The sequence below is a fragment of the Petaurus breviceps genome, unplaced genomic scaffold (genome assembly GCF_028583685.1).
Source record: "Petaurus breviceps papuanus isolate PSGF00001 unplaced genomic scaffold, PetGlider_PUasm1.0 90700, whole genome shotgun sequence".
In the NCBI taxonomy this organism is placed as follows: domain Eukaryota; kingdom Metazoa; phylum Chordata; class Mammalia; order Diprotodontia; family Petauridae; genus Petaurus; species Petaurus breviceps.
In genome coordinates this window covers 9,413,379-9,429,457 of record NW_027187315.1, presented here as the reverse complement: position 1 = coordinate 9,429,457, position 16,079 = coordinate 9,413,379, and the positions used below count along the sequence as shown (strand labels likewise).

The 16,079-nt window shown below is 37.0% G+C and overlaps 1 protein-coding gene across 1 annotated transcript in view; it reads left to right on the top strand.

The window, feature by feature from the left end:
• The window catches only part of DIPK2B (divergent protein kinase domain 2B), a 73,804-nt gene that overhangs the window by 33,616 nt on the left and 24,109 nt on the right, over positions 1-16,079 (top strand). The window contains exon 3 of the mRNA XM_069065752.1: positions 8,590-8,763. Within this exon, the coding sequence (XP_068921853.1) occupies positions 8,590-8,763 (174 nt within the window). The remainder of the gene's footprint in view (positions 1-8,589; positions 8,764-16,079) is intronic.

Here is a 16,079-nt window from a genome sequence, read left to right as displayed (position 1 = left end):
AGGATATCCCCTCCTCCAATCTGCTCTCTCCCATATCTTCTCCCATACCACCTCCGACTTTCCAGTAAGCACAGTGGATCTCTATGCCACAGTGCCTGTATATCTTATTTCCAGTTACATGTAAAATAATATTAATAATAGTATATATATATATATATATATATATTTTTTTTTTAAACATTTGATTTTAAAACTTTGAATTCCAGATTCATTCCCTTCCTCCCTTGTCACCCACCCTTACTGGGAAGATAAGCAATTCAGTATAAGTTGTACATGTGTAGCCATACAAAACATTTCCATAGTGCATATATTGTAAAAGATTGACTGTATTTCCCTCCCTCCTATCCCACATCCCACTTGTTCCATTCTCTACTTTGATCCTGTCCCTTTTCAAAAGTGTGTGCTTCCAACTTCCCTCTTCCCCAGTCTGCCCTCCCTTCGATCATCCCCCCTCTTCAGTTTCTCCACATTATAGAATTCTCACTCTTCCCTCAGAATTATCATACAGAGTGAAGGCTGCAGTATCAAACCATGTATTAAATACAATAAAGCTTAATTATTTTCATTTTTAAAGATTAAATATAATTAGAAGTCTTCATATTTTGCTCCCGTTCATTAATGGATCATCTTACTTACCCCACTCTGGCAACCCCTGTCATAGAGAATTATAGAAATCTAGAGCTGGAATGCATCTCCGAGGCCATTTCCTTGGGATTACAAAAGTCTAACCCTCTCGTTTTATATATAAGGAAAGTGAGCTAGTAAATAAATGCCCTTGCAAAAGGAAAAATAATCAAGAGAAAAGAACGATGAGGCAATAACAACAGCTTCCTCCCCAGAAGTGAAAATATAACAAGAACTTCCAGAATGGTTGAGAAATCTAGTGAAACTGTTGAAAATGTTTATAAAAAGGGGGAGCTAGGTGGCACAGTGAATAGAGCACTGGCCTTGGAATCAGGAAAACTCATCTTCATAAGCTCAAATCCAGCCTCAGACACTTATTAGTTGTGTGACCCTGGGCAAGTCACTTAACCCCTTGTGCCTCAGTTTCTTCATCTGTAAAATGAGAAAAAGGAAAGAGAGGGAGAAAGAAATGGCAAGTCACTCCAGTATCTTTGCCAAGAAAATCATGAAGATTTGAACACGACTGAACAACAACAAATGGAAAGACAAGAGAGGTAACTTCCCTTAATGGATATAGAGCCCGCCTCAGAGTCAGAGAGTCAGGAAGATTTAGGTTTAAGTCTCATGTCTGACACATACTGGCTGTGTCATGTCCTCCTCTTCCCCCCAGCAAATCCCTTAACCTCTAGGCCTTGGTTTCCAAAATGGCACCCAGAGCCCCATGGGGGTGGGAATTGGGATCTGTGAAATGGTAGCAAGGGGAACCATATTTTGGCCCCAGTGGGCATGTGATCGACCAATTAGAGAGTAGAAAGATGGGTCAAAATCTACCCTCTCCTTGCCAATTCTGGACTTAACTCAAACAGAACTACACTACCCAGTTACCCACAGCAGGTATATAAGCAAAATTCCCTGCATGCCCTTCCCCTAGCCCCGTTCAATATCCCCCAGATCACACTTTGGATTCCCTGGGCCTGCATTCTGTTCTCTGAAACAGTGGCTGGTAAGCTGACCCCCCCTACTCTCTCTCTCTATCTCTCTCTCCCTCTCTCTCTTAATTAGGGTTCAGTGACTTGCCCAGGGTCACATAGCTAGTGTCTGAAGTTCGATTTAAACTCTTCTTCTAGATTCTCTACTATCCTTCTAGTCTCTCAAATTTTTATCCTCCTGATTGTCCCTGACCTCTCAGTCAATTGACACCACTCTTTCCAAGTAACCAGTGATATTTTAATTGATAGGTCTAATCTTTGTTCAATCTTCATCCTTTTGGATCTCTCTGTACATTGGATACTACTGATAATCTTCTCCTAGATGCTATTTTTTCTCCTTCTTTAGGTTGTCCTGACATTCAGTTGGTTCCCTTACCTATTTAGCCATTCCTTCTTAGTCTGTTTTGCTAGATCACTCTAGATATCCCATCCCAAAACTTGAGTATTTCCCAAGGTACTGTCATGGACAATCTGTATTCTCCATATCCACTGACTCATTGGTGACTACTTCAGCTTCCAAGAGTTCAATGTTCCTTTCTAAGCAGCTCACTCACAGCTATTTACTCAATCAGGTCTTATCTCTTCTCCTGAATCTAGTCCTACTTCACCAAATTGCCTATTACACATTTCAGATGTTCCATAAGCATCTCAAAGTCAACACATTACCTCTTCCCCATACACACCTGTCTTCCAAACTTACCTTTTTCTGTCAAAGGTACCACCATCCATCCAGTCACCCAGACTTGGAAATGTGGAGTGATCTTTGATTTCTTACTTTCCCTTATCCCATATTTCTAAGTAGTTACCAAATTGTGTCATTTCTGCTTCCACGACAGTTATATCTGTCTCTTTCTACTCAAATAGCACCATCCTGGTTCAGGCTTTTAGTACCTCTCACTTAGACTACTATACTAACCTCCTGATTTTTCTTCTCAAATCAAGTCTCTTCGTCCTTCAATCTGTCTTAAACATAAGCTGCCAAAGTGATTTTCCTAAAGGGAAAGTAATGTGTCTAATTATGCTACCTTCCTATTCAACAAATTCCAGCAGCTCCCAATCAACTCTAGAATAAAATATTATTTTATCTGTAGGTCACCTTTTAAAATTTTCTGTTTTGTTATAGTTTTTATAGTGTGATGTATAAAAAGTCTGAGAGATATGATTTCTGAGTAATTAATAATTGTATTAATTATGGTTAGCAAATAACAAAAGAATGGTTATTTGGCCATCTCTTGTAAACCAAAGACAAAACACAATAGGCCCCTCAATGTTTTTATGCAAGCAGAAGAGTGGATGTTACCAACAGGCAGGAATCAACTCTGATTGGTTAACAATCAATTAGAGGATGAATATAATAACGAGAGGTGGGCTTATTTTAACAAGAGGCTGGGGGACATAACTCTGATCACTCAGTCCTTGACACAGAGGCTTATCTCTTCCCAGTCTAGGGCAATATAGACAAAAGAGGGAATCCACTTCCACAATAAGCTGGAATTTACCCATTCACCTAGACTAGACTTTCTTTACTTTTTGATCAGATCTAAGTTTTCCCAGTTGAGTAAGTTTTGCCCAAAATTTCATCTCATTATCAGTCTTGCACTTCAAAGTCTGGCTAAATAACCCACAGGGAGTGATTTCTGAATGAGGAAATATAAAAGGGGAAAACCTTAGTCCTAATTCAATAATTGGTTATTAATATAAAAGAGAAATAATCATTTCTCTCAATAGTATAATAACAATGTACAAGCATAATATGCAATGTCATATATATATATATAACACACAATAATTTGGAAGCTATTGCTTTAGGCAGCCCTCTAAGACTATAAATTTCAGAAAATTTTCAATGCTAACCTTCATTGGTAGAGGGAGTTTCTTCATCTAGGAATCCTTTATGCCTATAAAATCAAAAATCCAATCCCTATCCTTATTTGTATATAAATATGTGTGTGTGTTATTTCCTTCAATCATTAGAATTATTTGTATAAGAGGTGAGATTGGTTTCATTTTTGTCTTTATATTCAAAATACCGAATTTCACACCTAATAAACAGTTGTTGATTTATTGATTTTTGAAAAAAGACAACATCTATAGGCTGTAGGGGAAGATTAGAAAGAAATACACTAGAGAAACAAAGGAAAGAAAAGTGACAGTATTTCTTGGAATCAGACTATGTCAGATAAAGGTCATACAAAAAAGGTGGGAGGAAGGGGAAAGAGGTAAACTCCTGAACCACTCTTTTTGCAGAGCTTAGCAAAGAAAGCATTAAAAATTTACATCAGTAAAAGCATAACCAAGAGTTCTGAGTCTGAACTAGGCAGAAGGGAATAGGACATGTGGGTGAGCATGTGAAGATAGAATCAGATTGCTCCAAGCAAAACAAGCTATGGACATCTTTTGTTCATTTCTTAAAAAAAAACAAAAACTTCAACCTATGATAAACTTCATTTTAAGTCAGTTGAAATTTGCCGTGGGTTTGACCCAGCAATACCACCTCTAGGATTGTATCCCAAAGAGATCATAGAAGTGAGAGGAAGATCCATATATACAAAAATATTTATGACAGCTCTTTTTGTGGTGGCAAAGAATCGGAAATCAAGGGGGTGCCCATCAATTGGGAAATGGCTAAACAAGTTGTGGTATATGAATGTAATGGAATACTACTCGTGCAAGCTCATGGGCTTGCAAAGGATCAAAGGTTGAATTCTTCTGCTGTTGTTGTTCAGTCATTTTTCAGTCATATCTGACTCTTCATGCATTCTTCATATAACATCTCCCCAGCACTCTAGAAATCTTGGTTTTTTCTTTTGTTTTTGTTGTTATTCAGTTGATTTGTCGTTTCTGACTCTTCATGATCTTGTTTGGGGTTTTCTTGGCAAAGATACTGGAATGGCCTGCTATTTCCTTCTCTAGCTCATTTTTACAGATGAGGAAATTGAGGCACACAGAGTTAAGCAACTTGTTTGGGGTCACACAGCAAGTGTCTGAGACCAAATTTGAACTCAGGAAGATGAGTCTTCATGATGTCAGCACAATACTCTATTCACTGCACCACCTAGTTACCCTGATTCTACTGTCTTATTGATGAATCGTCATGCTGCTTGGAGAAGGTTTAACATACTCTAATGCCATCAGCACCACAAGTGCAAATTACATTTATAAAGTTAAAGTTTAATAGACAAAATTTAGGATAATGGCAAACCATTGAAACAACATGGTTCAATGAATTGAAACCTACCATCAGAATTAATAGACATGTTTAAGCCCAATGACTGATGGTGTTATCTTTGGCAAATTATTTCACCTCTCAATACCTATAGGCAACTCTATAAAACTATAGATTATGGAGCAATGGCCAATCTACATAGTGGGGATTGGGGGATGCTTCTCATTGGGGATTCCCTGTGGCAATAAGATCACACCAAAAAAAATTTTTTTAAACAAGATTTGATGAAGGAAAAAGGAAAGGGTATGAGTGTTTAATATTTGTATAGTAACCAATATGTACCAGGCACTGTACTAAGAGTTTAATAACTTGTAAATTATCTCACTTGGATCTCATTTGATCCTCACAACAATGCTGTGAGGTGGGTGATGTTATTATCCCTGTCTTACAGTTGAGAAAACTGAGGCAAAACAAAGGCTAAGTTACTTTCCCAGGGTCACACAGCTAGTAAGTTTCTACAACTGGATTTGAACTCAGTTCTTGACTCCAGGCTCTGTCCATATCCCTACCTGCCTCAAAAACAAAACAAATATAACAATTAAACCTGAAATGTTATAGGCTAAATTTACCCATAAAGTGGATGAGTTCCAATCCACTTTGGATTGGAAAACCAAAAAGAATATAGAAATGATAAAACTAAAAGTAGGTTCTTTGGAAAACTTTAAAAAATTGGTAAAAAAAAATAGCTAACATAATTCAAAGAGAAAAATCAGTTAAAAGATGGAATCACAACAAATACAGAAGAAATTAAAAAATAATTATCAGAATCTAATATGCCAAGTATACGCCAATAAAACTAGGATTTTAAAAGAAATATGGAATAACATACAAAAAAAATAGAGCATAGGAAATATACTTATAATTTCATTAGTACAGGAAACCTACCAAGTGAGGAAACCTCTTAACACTTTCTCTGCAATGATGCTGTCTAGAGAAAAAGTGTCAAACATATAGCCTGAGGACCCGCATTACTCCCTGAGGCCCCGCATTACTCCCTGAGGCCCCGCATTACTCCCTGAGGCAGTCAGAACCAGGTTACAATGTAATTGAGAAATGTTTAACAAAATAAATAAAAGACAATACAACATAGATAATGGTAATTTGTGGTTTTCTAAGTCAATACGTGGCTCCAGGGATCCTTTACTTTTTGAGTTTGACACCATGGCCTAGAGCACAAAGAGATTTCAGTAACAGTGCTCAGGGTCACATAGACAGTAAGTGTCAGGTGTGTGTGATAGTAATGGAATATAAAGATTCCCCTGTATTGGCTTGGTTTTCAAATTGATTGTGTTAAAACCCAGAGCTTGTTAATCCCACCTGTGGGATGGACTTGTTGACTTGAAAAGAGAGACACAAACTGGGAGGAGCTGGTGACTTAGATTTGGAGGACAAGAGAGAGGCAGAAGAACTTTTTTGGAAGCAACACCCTCGTGGAGGCAGAGAGAGACTGAGAGGATTGCTGAGGGCCACTTTGAATCGCCCTGGACTTTTGAGACCTGCCCCCAGAGCTGCCAAGGACTGAGGAGACATGGCTGTTTTGCTGGTGCTTTGTCTGTCTGTTTTGATATTGTTTTGCCAGATTTGTCCACTGGTGAAAGACAGTCCTGTTATTGAAGAAGTCCTGGAACCTTTCTGTTGGCTAAGAGCTCCTGAGACTATCCTGCAGACAGAGAGTGAATACTGTCTACTGGTGAAGGACAGTGCTGTTGTTGCAGGGGTCTGGGAACCTTTCTGTTGGTTCAGAAGCCCTGAAGAAGGATTTTCTTGTTGTATGTTTACAGAAATCCTGGGAGAGGGTTTTGCTAATGTTTTCAGGGGTTCTAGGACTGTTCTGCAGACAGAGGGTGAATCAATGAAGAGACTGACAATGTATCTTGTGGCCTTGCTAAGCCTTGTCTCCCCAGGAACTAAGATTGCTGAGAACTTGCCTCCTGTCAAGATGAAGAAAAGACCTCCATTTGGGTATTAAGTGCTGTGTTTAAACTTGATGTAACTCTGGGGTAGATTCAATTGTGATCCAGGGGTGGGGAACTTTTGACCTTTTTGTGTTCTATGGTTGAACAAATGAATGTACTTTACTTAGATTGGAAACTAATCTCCATTTGAGAAGAGGGGCTTTGTGGTGGACTAAATGAAGGTACAGCCTAGGGGTGGAGTAGTATTTAGAACAGGGACTTTGTAATTGATTGAATGAATGGAAGGTCCTGGGGTGGGGTAGTACTTGGAGATTATTTAATCACCCTTAGTAAATGCTGTATTTTGAATGATGTCATGTTTTGATCTTCTCTGTTCTTGGTTGGTCACTGAATAAAATGGAGAGCACCTATGCTGGTATTTTGAACCTTGGGAAGTTGCCTTTCCTTGGCATTACATTACAGTGTGAGTACAGAACTCAGATGTGAGACAAACCACAAGGCAATTCTGCCACTCGAGAGAATTTAATTATATAAAGAACAATCCATAGATATTAGGGGGTGGGTGGGTTTAAGCTATGATATTGATCTGCAAACAAATTAAAATGTTTAAGAAATTCTAAAAAAAAAATCAGTAAAAAAAGTTTAGAAAATTTAATAGCTTCAATAAAGTTGAAGGCTGCTAAATAAAATCACAAAAATTACCCAGAATTTTTATAGGGTGTATGTATGTATGTCTGTATATAGATAGACAGACAGACAGACAGATGACAGACAGACAGACAGATAGATAGATGGATAGATAGATAGATAGATAGATAGATAGATAGATAGATAGATAGATAGATAGATAGAGATATATACACATACACATGGACATACACACACACATATACACACAGGTGTATATAGCAATTAGGTGGTGCAGTAGATAGAGTGCCAGGTCTAGAGTCAGGAAGATAAGTGATCCTGAGTTCAAATCTGGCCTCAGACACTTACTATGTCATCTTGGACAAGTTACTTAACCCTGCTTGCCTCAGTTTCCTCATCTGTAAAATGATCTGGAGAAGGAAATGGTAAATCATTCCAGTATCTCTGCCAAAAAACCCTAAATGGGGTCATGAAGAGTTGGACAGGACTGAAAATGACTGAATTACCACAATGCACACACACACATGCATACGCACATATATACATGTATGCATACATATACATGCACACATGCATATACATATACATTTATGAACAACAATTGAAAAGAAATTAAAAATAACTACAAAGTGCATAAAATATGTGGGAGTCATTCTACCAAAGCACATTGAATACTTTTATAGATATAATAAAATAACACTCCTTAAAGAAGTAAGAAACAATTCAAATAGCTGAAGAAATTCAGTAGACATGACTAGATCTTGCCAATATAATCAAAATTTATATGTTGATGATATGCTAAACAGAGCTAGACAAAATAATAACAAAATTGATTTGGAGGAACAAAATGTCTAGAAAATCATGGGAAACAATGAAAAAAGTAGGAATGAAAAAGGGGTAACACTTCCAGAACTCAAACTATATTTTAAAAAAGCAATGATCAGGGGCGGCCAGGTGGCTCAGCAAGTAAGAACACCAGCTCCAGTGTCAGGATGACCTGGGGTTCAAATCCAGGCTCAGATACTTAGCACCACACCCAGAAATAACTGGCCATGTAACCTTGAGCACGTTACTTAACCCCGATTGCTTTAAAAAAAAAAAAAAAGCAATGGTCAAAACCATTTGGACCTTGTTGAAAAAAAAAACAAACACTCACAATCACTTACATGAATATTCCAATTTACAGGGTCTACCTAGTCCAATGCTGCGATGTCCCTCACAGAGGCTCTTAGACAGAATTGTCCGGAGATATGCAGAAGTGGCAGATGCTGGCAGTGTCTTCATGGATCACTTTACTGACCGGGACAAATTGCGCCTTCTCTACACCCTTTCCATCAATGCCCATCCCATCTTGTTACAGGTAAGTTCCTCTGCAGCCACAATAACCAAAATGCCTATATTTTATGGGGTAAAGAATTGAAATTCAAATAATATTAAATCTAGGCAATCAACAAAATGATAAATCAAGCCTTGATTCTGTAGTGGTTGAAATTTCCCAAGATACTGTATAAATGTTCACAATAAAATTTAACAATTGGCATATCATTGAACAGATCTCCTAGTTGCATGAATCAAGAAATCTTGTATATACTTCATAAATGACTAGAAGAAATCTTTTGGCATGCTGTATTTTTCTTTGCCATCTCAAATGTCTTTCTTTTTTTCTTCTTCCTTTCCTCTTTTTTCTTTCTTTCCTTTCTTCCCTTCATCTTTCTTTCCTTCCTAACTTCTTTTTTTCCTTCCTTTCTTCCTGCTTTCTTTTTTCTTTCTTTCCTTTCTTCCATCTTTCTTCTCTCTCTCTTCCTTCCTTCCTTCCTTCCTTCTTCTCTCTCTCTCTCTTTCTTTTTCTTTCTTTCTTTCTTTCTTTCTTTCTTTCTTTCTTTCTTTCTTTCTTTCTTTCTTTCTTTCTTTCTTTCTTTCTTTCTTTCTTTCTTTCTTTCTTTCTTCCTCTCTTTCTATCTTTCCAACAAAGGCAACTAGGTGGCACAGTGGATAGAGTGCCAGGCATAAAGTCAGGAAGACTCATCTTCCTGAGTTCAAATCTGACCTCAGACACTAGCTGTGTAACCCTGAGCAAGTCACTTAACTCTGTTTGCCCCAGTTTACTTATCTGTAAAATGTGCTGGAGAAGGAAATGGCAAACTATTCTAGTATCTTTGCCAAGAAAACTCCAAATTAACTCACAAAGAGTCAGATATGACTGAAATGACAGAATAACAACAATCAACAGACATACCAGGATCTTGTATATATCACATTATCAGTGATTTGTAAACATGAAGAAAAGAGGCAGTATGGTACAGTGGAATGAATTCTGTATTTAAAGTCAAAATACCTGGATTCAAATTTCAGCTTCACACTTACTTCCTGTGTGATTTTGGACAAATCAGTTGGTGATTGGAATAGACTGCTCCAAAAGCCTCTATCAGCTCTAAATCTAAAACCCTTTGTGGCCTGCAATAGAAAGATCACCTCTTTGCTTCTCAGACTTTCATTATGTATACTGACCCTCAATGTAGTGAAGTCTTGGGCCATTTGGAAAAATATTCATTTCCATACCTTGGAGCCAAACATGACAGTGTAGGTAGTATAAAACCCATTGGAGTACATAATTATAAAGGAAGAGATTGTATCTTGTTTTAAGCCAAAATGTTTAACTTGCACTTTAGGGAAATAATTTTTTAAAAAGGCTAGTGGTCTGTGAAAGGCAGCCCTTAAGTCACATGACTCCAGGAAATGTTCACTGCTGGTCTTGCCAGAATGCAAATTCAGAGTCAAACCTATAGGACAAGTGTGGAGGTTGAGAAATAACAACATAGAAATTCCTGTTCATTGCCCTTCAAAGTTATTTTAAGGTTACCAGTTTAGATACGTTTGCCCCAAAGAGCAACTTATATTAGAAGTCCCATACCTATACTACACCCTCAATCTATGGAGAATACTTTGCTTCAGACCATCATATCCCACTCCAGCCCTATCTGTTTCTCATACATTCTTGGCTGACACTAATCAATCTTCATCCCTGTCACTATCACAGGAATGATTTTTAAAGATCTCAAAAAAGCTCTCTTATTTCTCGAGGACTGTGGTGAAACAAGAGGTAAGAACCATAAATTGTTAGAAGTAGAAGGACAGTTAGAGATTGCCTCATCCGTCCTCATTTGAAACCCAAGGAAACTGATGTCCAGAGAAACAGAGGTCACACAGAAAGTTTATTGCAGATCTGAACTTGAAACACTATTTCCAGTAATTTGTCCATTACACAGGATGCCTCAGTCTAGAGATTATTTTCCTTCCTCCATAGGAGTGCCAATCGATGTTTTCAGTTGTTCAGTCATTTTCAGTCATGTCTGATTCTTCGTAACCCCATTTGGGTTTTGTTTTGGGAGGAGATTTTAACAAAGATGCTCGAGAGGTTTGCCATTTCCTTCTCCAGCTCATTTTACAGTTGAGGAAAACAGTTAAATGACTTGCCCAGGGTCTCACAGCTACCCGTGTTTCCCCGATAATAAGACACTCTTATTATTTTTTTTGGACAGAAAAACACCAGAGGGCTTATTTTCAGGGGAGGGCTTATTTTAATGAACATTGACAGCAATTTTAATAAACAGGTAAATGTGAACAAAAAAATGTACCTTTATTCAATAAGCAAATCACTGGGGAAGAACAGGATGATGTGCTCACTGCGGCAGCTCTTATTGGATGCACCTCGGAGGCGTGGCGTGCATTTCACTGGGGGGGGGGGGGACGGTGCATACAGAGGGTACCGTAATGTAATGTGTAGCTACAGTAGCAATCTCAATAGGGCTTATTTTCAGGGGAGGGCTTATTTTAGAGGAATCTTACACAGTAAGGGGAGGGCTTATTTTCGGGATAGGTCTTATTGTCGGGGAAACACGGTAGTAAGTATCTTGAGACCAGATTTGAACTTAGGCCATCCTGACTTCAAGCTTAGTGCTCTATCCACTTAGCTGCCCACATTCTGGATTTCCAGATAGGACAGTTCATGCAGTTCTATTTGGCCACAAGGGAAATATTTGAAGCAAGCCAATTTTTTTTTCTGTTTCAATTGTTCCCATGCTTTCCCCCACTCCTCATCCCTCCATCCCTTGCCTTTCCTTTCACTCCTGTTTTGTTTATGTTAAGCCTTAAGCACTGAATAGGTGTTGTATCAGTCCAGTTAGACCTATGAAAGACCTTAGCTTGAAAAGGCCAAGATCTTCCATTGTATCCTCAGCCATCTCCAGTCATCCTGTTCTATATCTGGCCACTGGACCCAGATGGCTTAGGAGGAGAAAGTGAGGCTGGTGACTTTGCACAGCCCTCCCTCACTTAAATCCAATTCACGTGCACATTATGGCATCACTTCCCTGCCATCATGGTCCTCTTTGAAAACAAAAGACAAACAGCAGCATCAGTTTTGTCTATGTATGCTGAGACCCAAAGATATGGGAGTAAGGCCTTGGGGCACAGTGATGTGTCAAAAATGCCCAGGGTGTAAAAGATACTCTGCCCATCTCCAAGTGTATTTCTCAGTTTCTAGAGACTGATCTTGGAAGAATTGTACAACCTTCATATATCAATGACTGGTCCTTAGGGAGAGATACAAAGGTGGGAAGGGTAAGTTCTGTGCCATGAACAGATATGCTTATCTTATGAATCAAGTTAGAGTGGGCTTGGCCAGAGCTACCCATAGGAAATTAGCAAGAAAGTGATTTCACTTTAGTGTCCCCAACACTATGAGATCAGGTGTGCACAGTCACACAGAATTAATTGTCAGAGGGGAAGGTGGGCTATTGTTGTAACAATTAAACTTCTATCAAGTCTCAGTGTAGAAGTTACAGACTATCCTTTCTTAAGTATTTAAGGATGACTATCTCAACTTTGTTTGGGGAAAGATTAGAAATATTTTTAAAACAACCAATTTATGATTCATAACCACATTTATTCAAGAAGTAGAATAGCCAAATTTGTGATCTGACAAGTGAAAAACTTCAATTCAAAGAAAATAAATAGGATTAGGGGAAATGAGTCAAGTAGATACTATCACTACCTTCAAAGGACAGTCTCTTTGACCTTTCTAGAAATCAACATCTGCCTCGAACTACTTTAAATATGGCTGCACCATTTAGAACTTCCTGGTTGGCAGCCATTGGCATTTTCCCCTCAGATGGTGGAATGCTGATTTATCAACATAAACACTTTTACCAGCATCAAGCTGAGATAATAAATGATAAGCAAGTCATATTTACAGGTCCAAGAGATTATAACTCACACATCAATTTTAATGTGTATGATAAGAAAGATGCAATTATCTTTACAATTAACATCAATATCAGCAGGTATTGGGATTTGTTTAGAGGTATAACAAAATACTTGACAAACATTATGGTTCAGATTTCCAGGGAACAAATCCACAAATTCATTATGCAAATGAAGTACTCCAGCCTATTTAATGTTTTGACAACTTTCCAAATATTCCTAATTATTGTGAACTACATTGTATCTTTATATTTTTAAAGTGGCACTCTCTACACCTAGAAGAAAAAGGTATTAGAGGATCTGAATTAATTGTATATCAAACAAATTATTACATAAATTGCTATGAAGCAACAACTTCCAATCTGGTGGAAAGATCAGAACAGGAAGATAACTCAAATACCATTAGGTATTTTGAATAAACAAGCTCATTCCAGAAATATATATGCATGTATATTTCATATGTACATATTCACACAAATGTAAATGTGTGCACATGTAATTTATGCATCTATCCATCTATATATGCATATACATACATATATATGTGCAACTAGGTGTCACAGTAGATAGAGCACTGGGCCTGGAGGCAGGAAGACCTGAGTTTAAATCTTGCCTCAGATACTAGCTGTATGACTCTGGGTGAATCACTTAACCCTGTTTGCCTCAGTTTCCTCATCTGTAAAACAGACTGGAGAAGGAAATGGCAAATCACTCCAGTATTTTGGCCAAGAAAACCCCAAATGGGGTAACAAAGAAGTGGGTGTGACTGAAATGATTAAACAACAAATATATATGTGTATATAGATATAGACATATGCACACCCAAACACAGTTGTTAAAAAATTCAAGTTGCCATCTAGTCATAGTCAATAGGAAGCTTTAAAGATGAAATCCAATATTCTAATTACTATGTTCAGAAGACCATAGGATAATGTACATATGTGCATATATAGACCGCCTTATATATAATTTATATACACGTATCCTTATACAACTTATAGTCCTTTGAAAATTAGTTCTTAGAAAATTGGGTTTGTACTTTAAAGTTTCATATTAACTACAAAATAAAAGTTGACATAGATTTTGTAAATTTATATATTATCTGGATATAAGCTTTTCAATACAAACTTTTACAAAATACAGAAAGATCTTCAAGTCCTGTTCTTCCCTTCCCATCAGATGGGAAGTTGGAGCAACATGGAGCTTATCATAGAATTTGTTTAATACTTATGTCGGTCATATCTTCTAAAAACCAATGTAGAGTCTTTACTCTTCAACGTCACAACTGCAAAAGTATTGTCAACCAATTACTGTCTACAACTCAAATCCACCACGCCACAGATTATAGTTGTCCACAACAGATCTATCAGAATCAATATGAATATGAACATAAATTGTCTACTTCTAGGGCATGATTCATCTTCCTTTTTCAAATCCACACCAGGATACTAACATCTCTGAAATTAAGTTTGAAGCTAATTAGAAATATTGTGAAACCCCTGAAGATAAATTTCTTCTTCAAAAACAATCTCTTGTTCCAAACAGTTTCTAACAAGGAGACATCCTTCTTTTGAATCTCTTCTTTTCCTTTGGTCTTTCCATTTATTTTTCTGAATGTATAATAGCTTGGGGATACCTTCCAATTCAGACTAACTCTATTGCAAGTTACTGCATTTCTCATTATCTATAATATTCCACTTTCCTTTTTACTGCTCTTAATTTCTTATCCTTAAATTTGTTTCCAAAATGTTTCTTATTTTTAAAAAATTGTATCATTAGTTTTACTTTCCTTTCTTATTGTTTCTATCTCTTGCAAATGAGTTCGTTTTCTGGGTACTGGACTAATCGATTATTTTTAAGAGTTTTTCTTCATATTTAAAGATTCTAGTGCTCAGACTGTTCTCCTTTTCATTATTTTAAAACTTAATCCTCTGTAAGTGTAATTTGTATATAATTCCTTCAATTTGCTAAAAACTGAATTCAACCAAATCATTTATTTAGGCTCTCTCCCATGAGCCATTGAAATGCCTCCTCACTGTAAAATAAAAATTGATGTCCCAAAATATGTCTGCTTTCAATTGGAGAAGAAAAATGAAAAGCAGTAGCTATTGGAGGAAAGGGGATAATTTAACCAACGATTAGTAATAAAATTTCTCAAATACAGTTTGCTTTGGGAGAAGAAAAGCAATAAAACATCCTTTCTATTCTGGAGCTAAGTAGACCATACAAGGTACTGCAATCCCATAAGAGATAAAGTCAGTACAGGGTTTGAGGGTAATCCTGTGCTTCACAGTCTCCATGATGCAGAAAATAAAAGAACAGGGCTAGTCAAAATGTTTTAAGGATGCTGAACTCAGAAATACCTGAGTTCAAATCCAGCCTTATACTAGCTGTGTGGCCCTGGGCATGTAACTAAATCTCTGTCTACCTTAGTTTTCTCGTCTACAAAATGTATCTGCCTCCCAGGGTTGTTGGGAAGATAATGAAATAAATTTGTAAAGCATTTTGCAAACCTTAAGGCACTACATAAATTCTATATTGTTGTTAAATTTCAATTCCTAGTAAATTCAGAGAAACTTCACCATGAAATTCAAGATAAATTCAGTTTTATTGCCGTTATAATTTTTAAGCTCATTTTATAAGCTCATGCCTGATTTGATTCACATATTTTATCCTGAAAGGTCATAAATTTAGTCTCTTTTTCACAGGTTTCAGAAATAAGAGTCTCTTTTTCTAACTCAATTTTATTTCTGTAATAATTTTCATGGTCTCTCCTTATTCCGCAATCAACTGTATCAGAAAAAGGAAGAGATCTCTGCTGAAAGTGGGAAAATTATCATTTTCTTTTTAAATTGACTCCAATTTTTATCCTCCTCACTTAAAGGTAGTCATATATACCTGGAAGAGAAAAAAAATTCAATTATTCACCACAGTATTCACTCATTAATAAATCAAAATGACAGATGTTAGCAAAGTTAGATAACTTTTTTAGACTCTATGTTAAGTTTGTTCTAGCAAGCTCTTAGTAACAACTTAATTGTTTGGCTTACATTTTTTATACCTGAAGTTCTTCGAGCAACTTACTTACTTTTTTTAAAGTTTAAAGTCAACTTTTTCATTTAGATTTAGAAAATTGCAATAGTCCTGCAAGAAACTAGAAAAGGCCCCAGAAGTCTGGATCTGGGAATCATGGTGCTCTCTGGAAAGTTTCTGAAGGAATAAAGCCAGGTTCCTAGCTCTATTCAAGATATACAGACGAATAGCAGGCCTGCCTTCCAGAGAATCAGAGAGTACTCATCTTAATTTTTCTTCCATTTGGGATTAGCTGATGGTTCATTTGTAGATACCAGCCTTGCCAAAGACCACACAATGGCTTAGTATTTTAAAAAGCATGAAGACCAGGTCTAAAAGGAG